The sequence below is a fragment of the Sus scrofa genome, chromosome 10, assembly GCF_000003025.6.
Source record: "Sus scrofa isolate TJ Tabasco breed Duroc chromosome 10, Sscrofa11.1, whole genome shotgun sequence".
In the NCBI taxonomy this organism is placed as follows: Eukaryota; Metazoa; Chordata; class Mammalia; order Artiodactyla; family Suidae; genus Sus; species Sus scrofa.
The window spans coordinates 19,756,454-19,769,193 of NC_010452.4; the positions used below are offsets into that span (position 1 = coordinate 19,756,454).

The 12,740-nt window shown below is 54.1% G+C and overlaps 1 protein-coding gene across 1 annotated transcript in view; it reads left to right on the plus strand.

Moving 5' to 3' along the window:
* CAPN2 (calpain 2) overlaps nt 2,371-12,740 on the plus strand; it is a 61,418-nt gene continuing 51,048 nt past the window's right edge. The window contains 2 exon segments of the mRNA NM_001100188.1: nt 2,371-2,718; nt 8,099-8,168. Of these exon segments, the coding sequence (NP_001093658.1) occupies nt 2,482-2,718; nt 8,099-8,168 (307 nt within the window). The 5' untranslated portion in view covers nt 2,371-2,481.

The following is a 12,740-nucleotide window of genomic DNA, read 5'->3' on the forward strand; positions in this document are numbered from 1 at the left end:
AACTCTCAAGCTGTGCTTTTTTTTTTTTTTTTTTAAATATGGAATGTATATCTGCATGTGTGACTGGGTCATTTTGCTGTACAGTAGAAAATTGACAGAACACTATAAACCAGCTATGATGGAAAAAATAAAAATCATTTTAAATAAATTAAAAAAAAACCCCATGGACCTCAAAGTTCTTTGCTTTGTGGGGAGCCGTTCTAGGCATTCAAGATATTTAGCAGCATTCCTGGCTTCGAACCAACAGAGGCCAGTAGCACTCTATCCCCCAGTCATAACAAAAATCATCTCGACATTGACAAAAGTCCCTCAGGGTAGGGAGGAGAGAAGAGGGCAAATCGCCCCCCCCCCCCCCCCCGCCGCCCCCGCCGTCTCAGTCAAGAACCACTGCTCACAACCGTGCATAGCTTTCCACTGAAACACAAATTCTTCCGAATTAGCGTAGGGATGGAGAGAAGGGAGCCACCGCCCTGCTCAGTGCACACCCAGCTCTGTATATGAGATGAGAATCTCACACTCTCTCCCAGTAAACAGAGTGGGCACAGTGGCCCCTCGCACAGGCATCGTTCTAAATGCTCTACCAGTATGGACTCAAGGTTCCCAGTGAAATGTGAGTTTCAGATAAATAGCTATTGGGGAAGAAGAAATTTTCCTCTTCCATTCTAGAGTCTTCTGACTGGTTTAAGAATTAGGTTGAGAAGTTCCTGTCGTGGCACAGCAGAAATGAATCTGACTAGGAACCATGAGGTTGCGGGTTTGATCCCTGGCCTCGCTCAGTGGGTTAAGGATCCGGCGTTGCTGTGAGCTGTAGTGTAGGTCAGACTCAGCTTGGATCCCATCTTGCTGTGGCTCTGGCATAAGCCAGCAGCTGCAGCTCTGATTCGACCCCTAGCCTGGGAACTTCCATATGCCCCGGTGCAGCCCTGAAAAAAAAAAACAAATTAAGTTGACATGAGACACTTTAACGGAAGAAAATCAGGAATTCCCGGTGTGGTGCAAGAGGATTGGCAAAGTCTCTGGAGTCCTTGGTTGCAGGTTCGCTCCCCAATCCTGCACAGTGGGTTAAAGATCCCAACTTGCTGCAGCTGTGATGTGGGTTGCAACTGTGGCTTGGATGTGATCCCTGGCCTGGGAATGCCACATGCTGCTGGGCAGCCAAAAAAGAAAGGGGGGGGAATCAAATGAAAGTTTAATAACACGTACACCTGGGGAGACCCAATAAAACTGAGGAATTCTCCAAAATGGTTAAAGCCCTCTCTTTAAATACCGTCTTCAGCTAAAGACAAAAGAAGTTGGTCATAGAGGGTTGGGACTTCAAAGGGGAGGAGGGCAATTGACTTGAGGATGGAAAAGCAAATGTTTGGTAACAAATGTCAGCTGGCCTGGTAGAGACAATGGGACACAAGGAGAAATCTGATCTCTAGGCCTTGCTGAGTTTCCCCCACCTCACTCCCTCCACCACCACCACATGGAGCCCTGATTATTTGCAGAGCTCTCTGGTGATGGCTCTGTTCTGGGAACAGCCCCTTTTATCTAAATTCTTGAGGCTCTTACCTGGAATGTACAAGCCTCTTCCTGAGTCTTCTGGGCCTTGATGGTTTCCAACTCATGGCAAAGTGAAATTTGGGGTGGGAAAGTTTGCTCCCCCACATAAGGAATAATTTTTTAATTTAAATATACCCCCATGATATAGCTGGGACATACTTATACCAGAAGATCATTGGTGGTCACTGAAATTCAAATTTAACTGGGAGGGTGTGTTTTTATTTGCCAAATTGGCAAGCCTACCAGCGATCATGGGGTTCACCAAAAACAGTGTGCAGCAGCGTGATTATAACACACGGCTGGTGACTTAGAATCCCTGTTCTGCCTCTGATTAGTTGTGCGACACTGGAGATGTCACTTAACCCCTCTGATGCTCAGTTTTCAAATCCGTAAAATGGGGACTATAGCGGAGGGACTTCTTCCTTCTTCATTAGCTTCTTACAGAGCTAATTTTGTCTCCTGGAGCTCTGTCCCCGATCTTCTGACTCACAGGGTGTTTCCTGGAAAGTCACGACGGCCTAGGGCTGGGGTTTCGCCCAGCCTTCCACCCCAGCAAGCGGGAAGTCAGCTCGGGTTGGGTTCGAGGCCCGACTCTTCCACCGGCGGCCCGAGCGCGCAGCGCAGGCCGGCTGGGCCATTCCGGGCGCCGTCCGCAGATGGCGGCACCGGCCCCGTGGGTCGGCCGGCCGGCCGGCGCCTTGCAGGCCGCGGGCCGACGAGGGCCCGGGCGCGGAGCAGCGCAGGCCGGGAGCGGCCAGGCCACGCCCCGCCGGGCGGAGGGCGCTTCCCGCCCGGGTGAATCACCGCCCGCGGCGGCCGCCGGCACTCCCGCTGCAGCGCGCCGGGTCCTGGCCGCGCCCCTGCCGAGCGCCGCACAGCACAGCAGCCGAGACCCTCGCTCGTTCCCTGGGCGGCAGCGCGGGCGCCGCACCGACCATGGCGGGCATCGCGGCCAAGTTGGCTAAAGACCGGGAGGCGGCCGAGGGACTGGGCTCGCACGAGAGGGCGGTCAAGTACCTCAACCAGGACTATGCGGAGCTGCGGGACCAGTGCCTGGAGGCCGGGGCGCTCTTCCAGGACCCCTCCTTCCCGGCCCTCCCGTCTTCCCTGGGCTTCAAGGAGTTGGGTCCGTACTCCGGCAAGACCCGGGGCATCGAGTGGAAGCGGCCCACGGTAGGGATTGCGCCCGCGGCGGGATGCGGGCGGACGGGGCGCGGGGCCCAGAGGCGCGGCGCCTAGGCCTCTTGGCTGGCCAAACCCAGGGCCCGGGGCGCGGGGAGCCGGCCCCCGCGGCCCGGAGCCCAGCCCGGGACTCTGCAGGCGCGCTGTCGCCCGCGTCCCCTCGGCCACCCAGGCGCCTGCAGGACAGGCCGAGGCGCACGCTGCCCTCAGATCCCACTAGCAGGCCCGCCAGCAAAAACTCACAAAAACTCGGCTGACCTAGGGGGTCCCGCAGGAAACTTCTCAGACTCCAGTGGGGAGGTGGTGGGAGGTGGGGAGGAGAGTCTGCAGAGAAAGCGCGGGGGGTGGGGGGCGGCTGTGCAAGACCTAACCCGGGAAAGTCGGTTACTAACTCGGTTCAAGTCTACTTCAGGGAGGGGGCGAAGCCACGCACGGCCTGGGCCTTTGTGACTGAGGACTGTCTCTTGTCGCGATGGGTAGATTTCTCCAGTCAGAATTTCCTGTTTTCCAAATGGGAGCCCGCGGGACCTCCCCTTAACTTTTACCGCGGTGATGAGCAAAGGACGGGGAAAACACTGCAGCCTGGAGCCAGTTCTGTCCCAGAACCCCCCCCCCCCCGCCCCCGGAATCTCAGGGGCCCCTCCGAGCTCCGTTATCCCTCCCACCCCCATCCGGCCTCTGTCCCCCCTTGCCCTGGCAGGATCAATTTATCCATCCCGTTTCCAGTGGAACCCCTGCTGGTCCCACCAACTATGGGCACCTGGCCAGGCTTCCCCTTCCCAACCTCTAAGAGGCCTCCTGAGAGATCAAGACTCGTGTGATGAAAAGAAGCATCCCTGTCCTGCTTAGGCTCTGAGCCCCCAGTCACCCGCTGTAACCCTAAACCCACTGCCTAGGCAGCAAGTGCAGTAGGAAGTGTTCATGGCCGGAGGGGGGGGGGGGCAGCTGACTTTATTTCTTGCTAATGGGTGTGAGCCATTTAACCCCTCTAGCTCCTTTCTTCATCTAAAAAGAGAAGTGATGCCTGAGGTTTCCTCTCGTCACTCGTTCACCAGGCTCAGCACCTTTTTATTTCTCAAGGGCACCAGCTCTCTCCTGCCTCACCTGTCAGGGATGTTCTTTTCCCACTTTCTGGAGGCTGGCTCACTCATTTTTTGGGGATTGAGTCAGATGTTCCCTCCCCAAAGAGATATCTCCTGACCATTCTTAGCAGTCTCCTTACCATCTAGTTATTCCTTATCACTCAGCCCCGCTAATTCAGAGCATGTTCACAATTTGCAAATATAGTTACATATATATTTGCTTGTCTTTCCTGCTGAACGTCAGGGACCATGTATTATTCACCAATATATCCCCAGTGCGTTCACAGTAGGCATCCATCCACCATTCATTCCTTCACTTAACAGTATTTATTGAGTGCCTGTTATATGTCAGGTACTGTCTGAAATGCCGGGGATAGATCTGTGACCAAAGAGACTGAGTATTTGTGGAATGAATGAATGCAAGATTGTAATGAACCTCGAACAAAATGATGGCTGCGAAAGTGGTACACGAGAGAGAATGTATTCACCTTACATTTGCATAGCACTTTACTGTTTACGAAGTGAATTTACATACTTCTTTGCCTATTTTTTCATGCAGTCACTAAGCATATATTGAACACCTACTGTATGCCCAGCACCAGGGCATGTGGTCTCTGACTCTGAAGGCTTTAGGGGCTGGTGAGGGGATACAGACAGGTCACTCAGCGGTTGGAAATACCTGCAGGACTTCCAGTTGGGGAAATAGTGGTCTGAGGCCATTTTAGGGCCCCGCCTTAGGGTGGGTCAGGCTGTGCCCTGCACAGCCGAGAGGGAGGATGGCTGTTATACAGCCACTTAGCACCTGAAGAAATTGAGGCTTGGGAAGGTTAACTCTTGGCTCATACAGGTGTCTGGGGTGGAGCCAGGACTGTGACCAGCCCATGGGTGTTTAGTGCTAACAGCTCACAGCTGCCCCCTCTACCTTCTCAAACACTGCTAGGGTTCAGGTCAGGCAAGGCAAACAAACATTGTCCACTGGATTTACCTTTTTTTTTTTTTTTTTTTTTTTTTGTCTTTTTGTCTTTTTAGGGCCACACCCGTGGCATATGTAGATTCCCAGGGTAGGGGTTGAATCAGAGCTGTTGCTGACGGCCTACGCCAGAGCCACAGCAATGCCAGATCCCTAGCCGGGTCTGCGACCTACACCACAGCTCATGGCAACGCCGGATCCTTAACCCACTGAGCATGGCCATGGATCGAACTCACAACCTCATGGTTTCTAGTTGGATTCATTTCCCCTGTGCCATGACAGGAACTCCTGTCCACTGGATTTGGACTTCTGTAAAGTCGTCGGTGACTTAGAGCACTTGCAATGGGGTAGAAGCCAGATTGCTGTAGACGCCAAAGTCAGGAATCAGAAATGGCAGGTGCCCAGCCAATTTCAGAAGGGTGCCTGGGAAAGGAGGGCAGGAAAAGTGGCAGGGAGAGCGGGACCTGGGGTTTGAGAGGCTGTACTTTCAGATGAGAGCAGTTGGCATGTGTCATATGTCAAGCCCCAGAGAGGAAGGGACTGCAGAGAAAAGCAGGGAGGAGACAGTCAAACGGGCCGAGGAAGTGAGAGCAGAGGATGCGGGCAGGCAGGGGTGGGGCCCGTCCCAGAGCTCAGGCGCTGCTCTTCCTCAGAGGGGCCTTCCCCACAGAGGGCTCCGGGATAGAAAGGGGGCCAAAGAGGACATGGCTGAGGTCCTCGGCAAGGACCAAATACAGAGGCACAGCAAGGAAAAAGCCCACCCCATCCAAGGATGGCACCAGTCAGGGGACAGTGAGGACCCATGTGTCAGTCCCTGTCTGATCCTGAAACATCTAAGGCCTCTGGGAGGTTTATGATTCGTTTCCGCTCAGCTGGCCGAACTGTGCCTCCAACTGGCATCTCCTGCTCCCAAATTCAGTGATTGTGTCATGGAATTCCTCAATAATAATAATAGTAGGTAACTTTATTACTTAATGAATTTTATTACATTTAGAGCTGTACAACAGTCATCACAACCCAATTTTATAGCATTATCATCCCAAACCCCCAGTGCATCTTCCCACCCCCCAACCTGTCTCATTTGGAAACCATAAGTTTTTCAGAGTCTGTGAGTCAGTATCTATTCTGCAAGGAAGTTCATTGTGTCCTTTTTTTAGATTCCACATGTAAGTGATGGCATTGGATGTTGGTGTCTCATTGACTGACTTCCCTTAGTATGATAATTTCTAGATCCATTCATATTGGTAAAGATGCCATTATTTCTTTCCTTTTAATGGCTGAGTAATATTCCATTGTGTATATGTACCACATCTTCTTTATCCATGCTGCTGTCGATGGACAGTAGTAGGTAACCTTTATAGCATTTACCAAGGCACGCTTAACTTGTCATCTCATTTAACCCTCAGAACAACCTCATGTGGTTGGTGCTCTTGTCATCACCATCCCCTTATACAGATGAGGAAACTGAGGCTTAATGTTGCCAGAGTCATAGAACCCATATAAGAAGTGGCAGAGCCAGGATTCAAACCCAGGTTGTTGATTCAAACCCAACTAGTATCCATGAGAATGCAGGTTGGCTCCCTGGCCTTGCTCAGTGGGTTAAGGATCCAGCACTTCCATGAGCTGCAGTGTAGTCTCAGATGTGGCTCTGTTCCCGTGTTGCTGTGAGCTTTGGTGTAAGCTGGCAGCTACAGCTCCAATTTGACCCCTAGCCTGGGAACTTCCATATGCTGCACCTGTGGCCGGCCCTAAAAAGCAAAAAACAAAACAAAAAGGGGGAGACTCCAGAGCCCAAGCCCCCACCCCTTTCCTCAGATCGTGACATTGTGTGCTTAATTCAGTGCCCCTGGTGTTGTGTACAAGTTTCAATTTCCTGAAGCATCTCTAAGAGCCACTCCAAACGTTGCCTTCTCTGGAGAGGCTGCCAAAGGCATGAGGAAGTTTCTCAAACATAATGGAACAATCCTTGATAAGTGCTGGCACCCTGAGGATTATCAGTCTGATTCTTGGTCTTCCAGCACCCAGCACAGGCTACTCCATCAGCTGGGTAAGTGCTTGGCTGGCAGGCCCCGGGCAAAGCCGGCTTCGTTGGCCTCAGCAGAAAAGCATTCTCAGTGTCATTCCCCCAAACCAAGCAACCTGAGCAGAGAAGGGACTGGGCAGAGACCTGAAAGCAGCGTGCCCTGTGGCACATTTCAGAAGTGCCTCTGGATCTAAGCCAGGGTGGCCAGGGGCTGGACCCAGGCCTCACCCAGGGAAAGCTACTGCTGGACAGAGCGGGGGCGGGGGGGGGGGGCCTCGGGGTGCTGTGGGCGGAACTCCTACCCCCCAAGGGGCCCATGCCTAGGGAAGCCCCGATTTATGCCCCGACTTCCTCTGTGGTTTTAGGGTGGGGCCCCCAGAATCAGGAAGCATAGAGAGGGCCTCAGAGGGCCAGCACTGTTCAAGGTTGGCATCTGTCAGGGGACTTGTGAGAGGCCCTCGGAGGCTTGTTGGGCATCAATTAGAGGCAGTGTAGGAGCGGAGGGTGTGTGGTTTACAAGAGGGAGCTGAGATCCTAGTGCCCTGCGCGGCTGACAGGCAGTGTCACTTCCGACACATGGCTTTCTCTCTTGGCCTGTTTCCTCACCTGTTAAATGGTTCCTGGGAGGACTGCCTGGGAAAAACCAGCCCGTGCCGTATTGTTGCACTGCCAGGCCCAGGAGGTGGATGCCCCAAGGATCAGGGCCTGTGGGTGGATCCAGAAGGCTGGCCACTGTTCCCTGCCCTCATCTGGAAGACAGGGATCGCCAGCACCACTGCACGGCGCACCCCAAGGTGCTCAATTGCAGATGCAAATACTCTGGGACTCGGAGTACAAGGGGGCCGTGAGGGCGTCTCAGAGTTGGGTCTCAGAGTGGGTCCGGAGCTATGGGAGGAGGTGGGAACAGGGTGAGCAGAGTGGGAGGGGTTTGGTTCCATGCGGGAACAGAGGACGGAGCCAGTGCAGAGGGCAGGGCTGCTCCAGAGTGGGGACAGTGTCAAGGTCCCAGAGGAGGCTGGACTTGGGGCTGCCCTGGCCCTGGGAAATAGCACCACGCGATGGGCTCGAGGCACTTAGAGCACTGGGGTCCAGTGGAGCAGTGGTGTCCCCTGCCACCCAACAGGACCTGCCCCCCCACCAGGGCAGGCTCAGACAAGGACCCCATGGCCGACTAACTGTTAACCAGGGGACAGAAGGCGCAGAGGGCGTCCGATGCCCTTGTTGGGAACCAGGGTGTCCTCACTGTAAAAGCACGTGCCTGGTGGGTTGACGGCACTTTATGGGTCTCATTTCCAGGAGATCTGCGACAATCCCCAGTTTATTATTGGAGGAGCTACCCGCACAGACATCTGCCAAGGAGCCCTGGGTAAGTGACGTCAGCGGCGCAGGCGCGGTGGGGCGGGGCTTGTCTGCAAGGCTGTGCCTGGAAGGCCTCGGGATGATCTCGGCTCCTCTCCCTTGCCAAGCGTTTGGCAGTTCCCATTTCCAGAAGCTTCTTGGAATGTCTTGTCCCCCGAGGGCCCCGTGCCTCAGCACACAAAACACATGGATGTGCAGGGAGGGCTCCTGTGTCCCCTGCGCTGGGCTGGTGATGTGACAAAGACACTTCCACTGGAGGACGGAGGAGCTTCTGGATCTCAGCCCTCCCGGAGCCAGTGTCACTAGTGCCCCGGGGACCAGTCAGGCTCCCGCCCGAGGGCCAGCTGGGCGGCCTGACCCAGGCTGGTTGAGGCACTGAGACACCAGTTCTCTGCAGCTCAGGGATGGGAGGGTGACTCAGTGTGAAGGAAAAGGAAACCCTCAGTCACACCAGGGCATTCTCAGTGTTTGCAAGGCAGATCACCATGGTAGCACAACAGTGGACTCGGTGCTCATTGTCACAGAGGCAGTTGTTACATTCATGCAACCAGGTGTCCCCAGAGTAGCTGAATTGTGACTCTGAAACTTTGCTCTCTGAGGCAGCGCTCTGGTTTTTCAGGATATAGTACCTGCTGAGATTGGAACGTGCAGGGTCGCCAGCTTTGGCCTGAAAGCCCCCCCTCCCCGAGGCTTCTCTGAAGAAGTCGTAACCAAGGGTCCTGGGACTATTTATTATTTGAGAGTCTCTTAGAATCCACCCTTATTTTTTTACTCGCAGTCAGTATGGGCCTGTGATCACTGGCGCAGATCATTTGCTGCAATAAGCCAAAAACTAGTTGTGTGCCCTCGGCCTGGACTTGCTCTCCAGACTAGCCCCTCAGTGACAAAACTGATCATCTTGAACTGCATCTCCTGGCCCACCCAGCAGAGATGCTGTCCTGGGAGTAACTGGTTGAAGGTCATGTGAGGGCCTGGGATGCAAGTGCAGAGAGTCCGACTCCAGGGCCTGTCTGTGTGTGTAACCCCTGGGCTAGACTCCCCAGAAGGGGTGTGGGAAAATTTCAACCTCTGAGGGATGTCAGGGCGCCTGTGTGAGTGTGACAGCGGGCACACTGGGCAGGGCCAGGCAGGGCGGGGTGGCGGGTGATGGGTGCCCTCTGGGCATTGGTACTCTGAGAGAACAGGACCCGGGCTGGGCCTGCAGCCTCTGTGTGCAAATCCCTAAGATGTCAGAGCACATTCTTACCTGCAAACATCACCACCCCCTCCATTTTCTTGCCTTCTCTCCCCCTTCAAAGATTGAGGCCCAGGGGCCCTGGGCCACCCAGGATGGGTGCTTAAGGAAAACCATTGGTGGAGTTCCTGTCATGGCTCATCCGTTAACCAACCCGACTAGCATCCATGAGGATATGGGTTTGATCCCTGTCCTCCCTCAGTGGGTTAAGGATCCGGTGTGGCCGTGAGCTGTGATGTAGGTCAAAGGTGCCACTCAGGTCCTGCATTGCTGTGGCTGTGGGGTAGGCCGGCGGCTACAGCTCTGATTCGACCCCTAGCCTGGGAACCTCCATATGCTGCAGGTATGCCCCCCCCCAAAAAAAAGAAGAGAAAAAGAAAAACCCATTGGTTAGAGAAAATGGAAGTTAAGAGGGCTAGACATTGATGGTGACTTCGCCCAACCATGGGGGCTTTAGAACATCTGGAAACTCACGCGGCGCCTTGTCATACCTGAGCGAAATTCCACACCCAGACTGAACTTCTCCAAGTTCAATGACATCTTAAGGGCCAACATTGCAAGATTTAGGTCCTATTTAAATATAACCAGGCCAGGAGTTCCCATCGTGGCTCAGTGGTTAACAAATCTGACTAGGAACCATGAGCTTGCGGGTTCGATCCCTGGCCTTGCTCAGTGAGTTAAGGATCTGTCGTTGTTGTGAGCTGTGGTGTAGGTTGCAGACATGGCTCGGATCCCATGTTGCTGTGGCTTTGGTGTAGGCTGGCATCTACAGCTCCAATTAGACCCCTAGCCTGGGAACCTCCATATCCCACGGGTGTGGCTCTAGAAAATACAAATAAGACCAAAAAAAATTTTTTTTTAAATAAATGAATAAATATAACCAGGCCAGGTGGAGAGAAGATAGGCAGAGCCTACATTCCTGAAGGAAAATGCACCAAATCAAATAGAAGCGTAAGTCCTTCTAAAACATTTCTCAGGACCCAGTCTGTCATTTCTAAGGTTTCTTTGTACCCCATCAGCCATTTTATTCTCAGCCTTTTATTTTGGAGGATCCTGGTTCGATTTCCATCTGGGAAAAGAGGCAGACTGAACTCTCACCCTGATTCTGGCATCTGGGTGTAGGTGGTGACTGTCACCAGGTCTCAGAAAGTTCCGAAGCATTAGGAACGGGGACCGTGGCAGCGAGACCTGGCCACAGGACCAGAGATACACGCTGAGCCTCAGCTCTCAGTTGGCAGACAGCAAGCGAGCCATCCCTAGCAGCCTCAGTCTCTTCTAAGAATGGGAGGGAGTAGGGGGCCACAGGGTGACCTCACAGATCCCCTATGAGGGGGTATTCAGCGGTTCTAGAGTCGTCCCTCATGCCTGATCCTGAGGGTTGACCTTGTGCCAGAGTTAAAGCACAGCTGCCGCCAGATCTTATCTCAGACAAAGAGTGATAATGGCCCCTGTCACCTACAATGGAGTACAACTCCTGCAGCATTTTCAGTGCATGATCTGGTGTCATTATCCCGGCTCTGAAGTAAATATTTCACACACATACACCCCCCCACCCCTGCTATGCAGATAAGAAACCAAGGCAGGGGGAGGGGGTGGGGGGTGGGGTAGGGTCCCTGAAGGCCACATGGCTAAAAATTGCCAAAGGAAAGAACCCTAGGCTGGTTTCAAATCTGGAATTCCTGTCCTGGTGAAGCGGAAATGAATCTGACTAGGAACCATGAGGTTGAGGGTTCGATTCCTGGCCTCCCTCAGTGGGTTAAGGATCAGGTGTTGCCATGAGCTGTGGTGTAGGTTGCAGACATGGCTCGGATCTGGCATTGCTGTGGCTGTGGTGTACGCTGGCAGCTGTAGCTCTGATTTCACTCCTAGCCTGGAAACCTCCATATGCTGAGGGTGCGGCCCTAAAAAGACCAAAAAAAGAAAAGGCAAAAAAAAAAATCTTTCTGTACTCTTTTCACTCCCATCATTTGTCCCAAGGCTGTGTCGACGGTATGTGAAGGTAAACTCAGAGCAAAATAGGTTTTCTTGGAGTTCCTGTTGTGGCTCAGAGGGTTAGGAATCCGACTAGTATCCATGAGGATTCGAGTTTCAATCCCTGGCCTTGCTTAGTGGGTTGAGGATCCGGTGTTGCTGTGAGCCGTGGTGTAGGTTGCAGACGTGGCTTGAATCCGGTGTGGCTGTGGCCATGGTATAGGCCGGCAGCTGCAGCTCCAGTTCAGCCCCTAGCCTGGGAACTTCCATATGCTGCAGGTATGGTCCTAAAAATGCAAAAAAAAAAAAAAATTAGTTTTCTTACCTGTGCTCTCTACCTGGCAAGACTAACTCGGTTCTGGGTGGGGCCCGTCCTTGGACTTGTACACAGCCTTCCCAGGGCTGCCTGGCAATGCTTAACCCCGCAAACTCCCACACACCTTCCCAGCAGGGTCAGCTCGAAGCCCTGACCGAAGTAATTCCAAGCACGCCTGCAGAACTGCCTGGACATGAGCTGCCTGCACTGCAGGCCTTGGCAGCAGTGCTAAGCCTTGAGTCAGCAAAGAAAAATCCGCCCATCTACCTGGAGGAAGGGCTGGAGCCCGGGGCTGAGCCTCGGCCAGGCTGGCGCTGCAGCTAAACGTGGCTGAGATGCAACTGGCGGCCTCTTCTTTCGGGGGGTGGCCACTTGGAGTGACCCCTGGGGCCCAGGAGATCCCGCAGCTGAACCCCTCCTGCCTTTGATTCTCACTGGGCCACTGCCCCACTTTCCCCATGGCCCCCCAGGATCCACCCACGGCCCCCACAGCTCTCCGGGGAAGCCAGCTGCCCTGGACAGGTGCCCCCTAGGCCCTCGGTTTCGACGGCTCGAGGCTGCTAATGCCACCAGAGCTGCTGAAACTACACAGCCCAGTGTCTTTGTGACCTGGCACCTGTCCTCCAGCCCTTTCTCCCCCCAGAGTGTCCCACGGGCCCCCAGGGCACCCACCGGGAGGTGCTTGGCTACAGGGTGGCCCTCCCCACAGTCCAGCTCTGCAGAGAGTCAGTCAGGAGGGGCAGGGCCAATGGGAAAAGCACCGCAGGAGAGACGTTTCCAGTTCCTGCTTCTTCCCCTGCTGACTGGACGGAGGCGGGGGCGGGGGGGGGGACGGAGACACACACACGCTGGGCAGGTTACCGGGCGCTGAGCCTCGGGTTCCTCCTCTGTAAAATGAGAATAGTGGTAACACTCCCTTCTCAGGGCTGTGGTGAAAAAGGTAACTAATACAGGCAAACGCATTTGGCAAATTGTAGAATCCTGGACCAACCCAGCCCCTCCTTATTCCCTCCCCCTTTTTTTGTCTTTTGTCTTTGTAGGGCTGCACCCTTGGCATA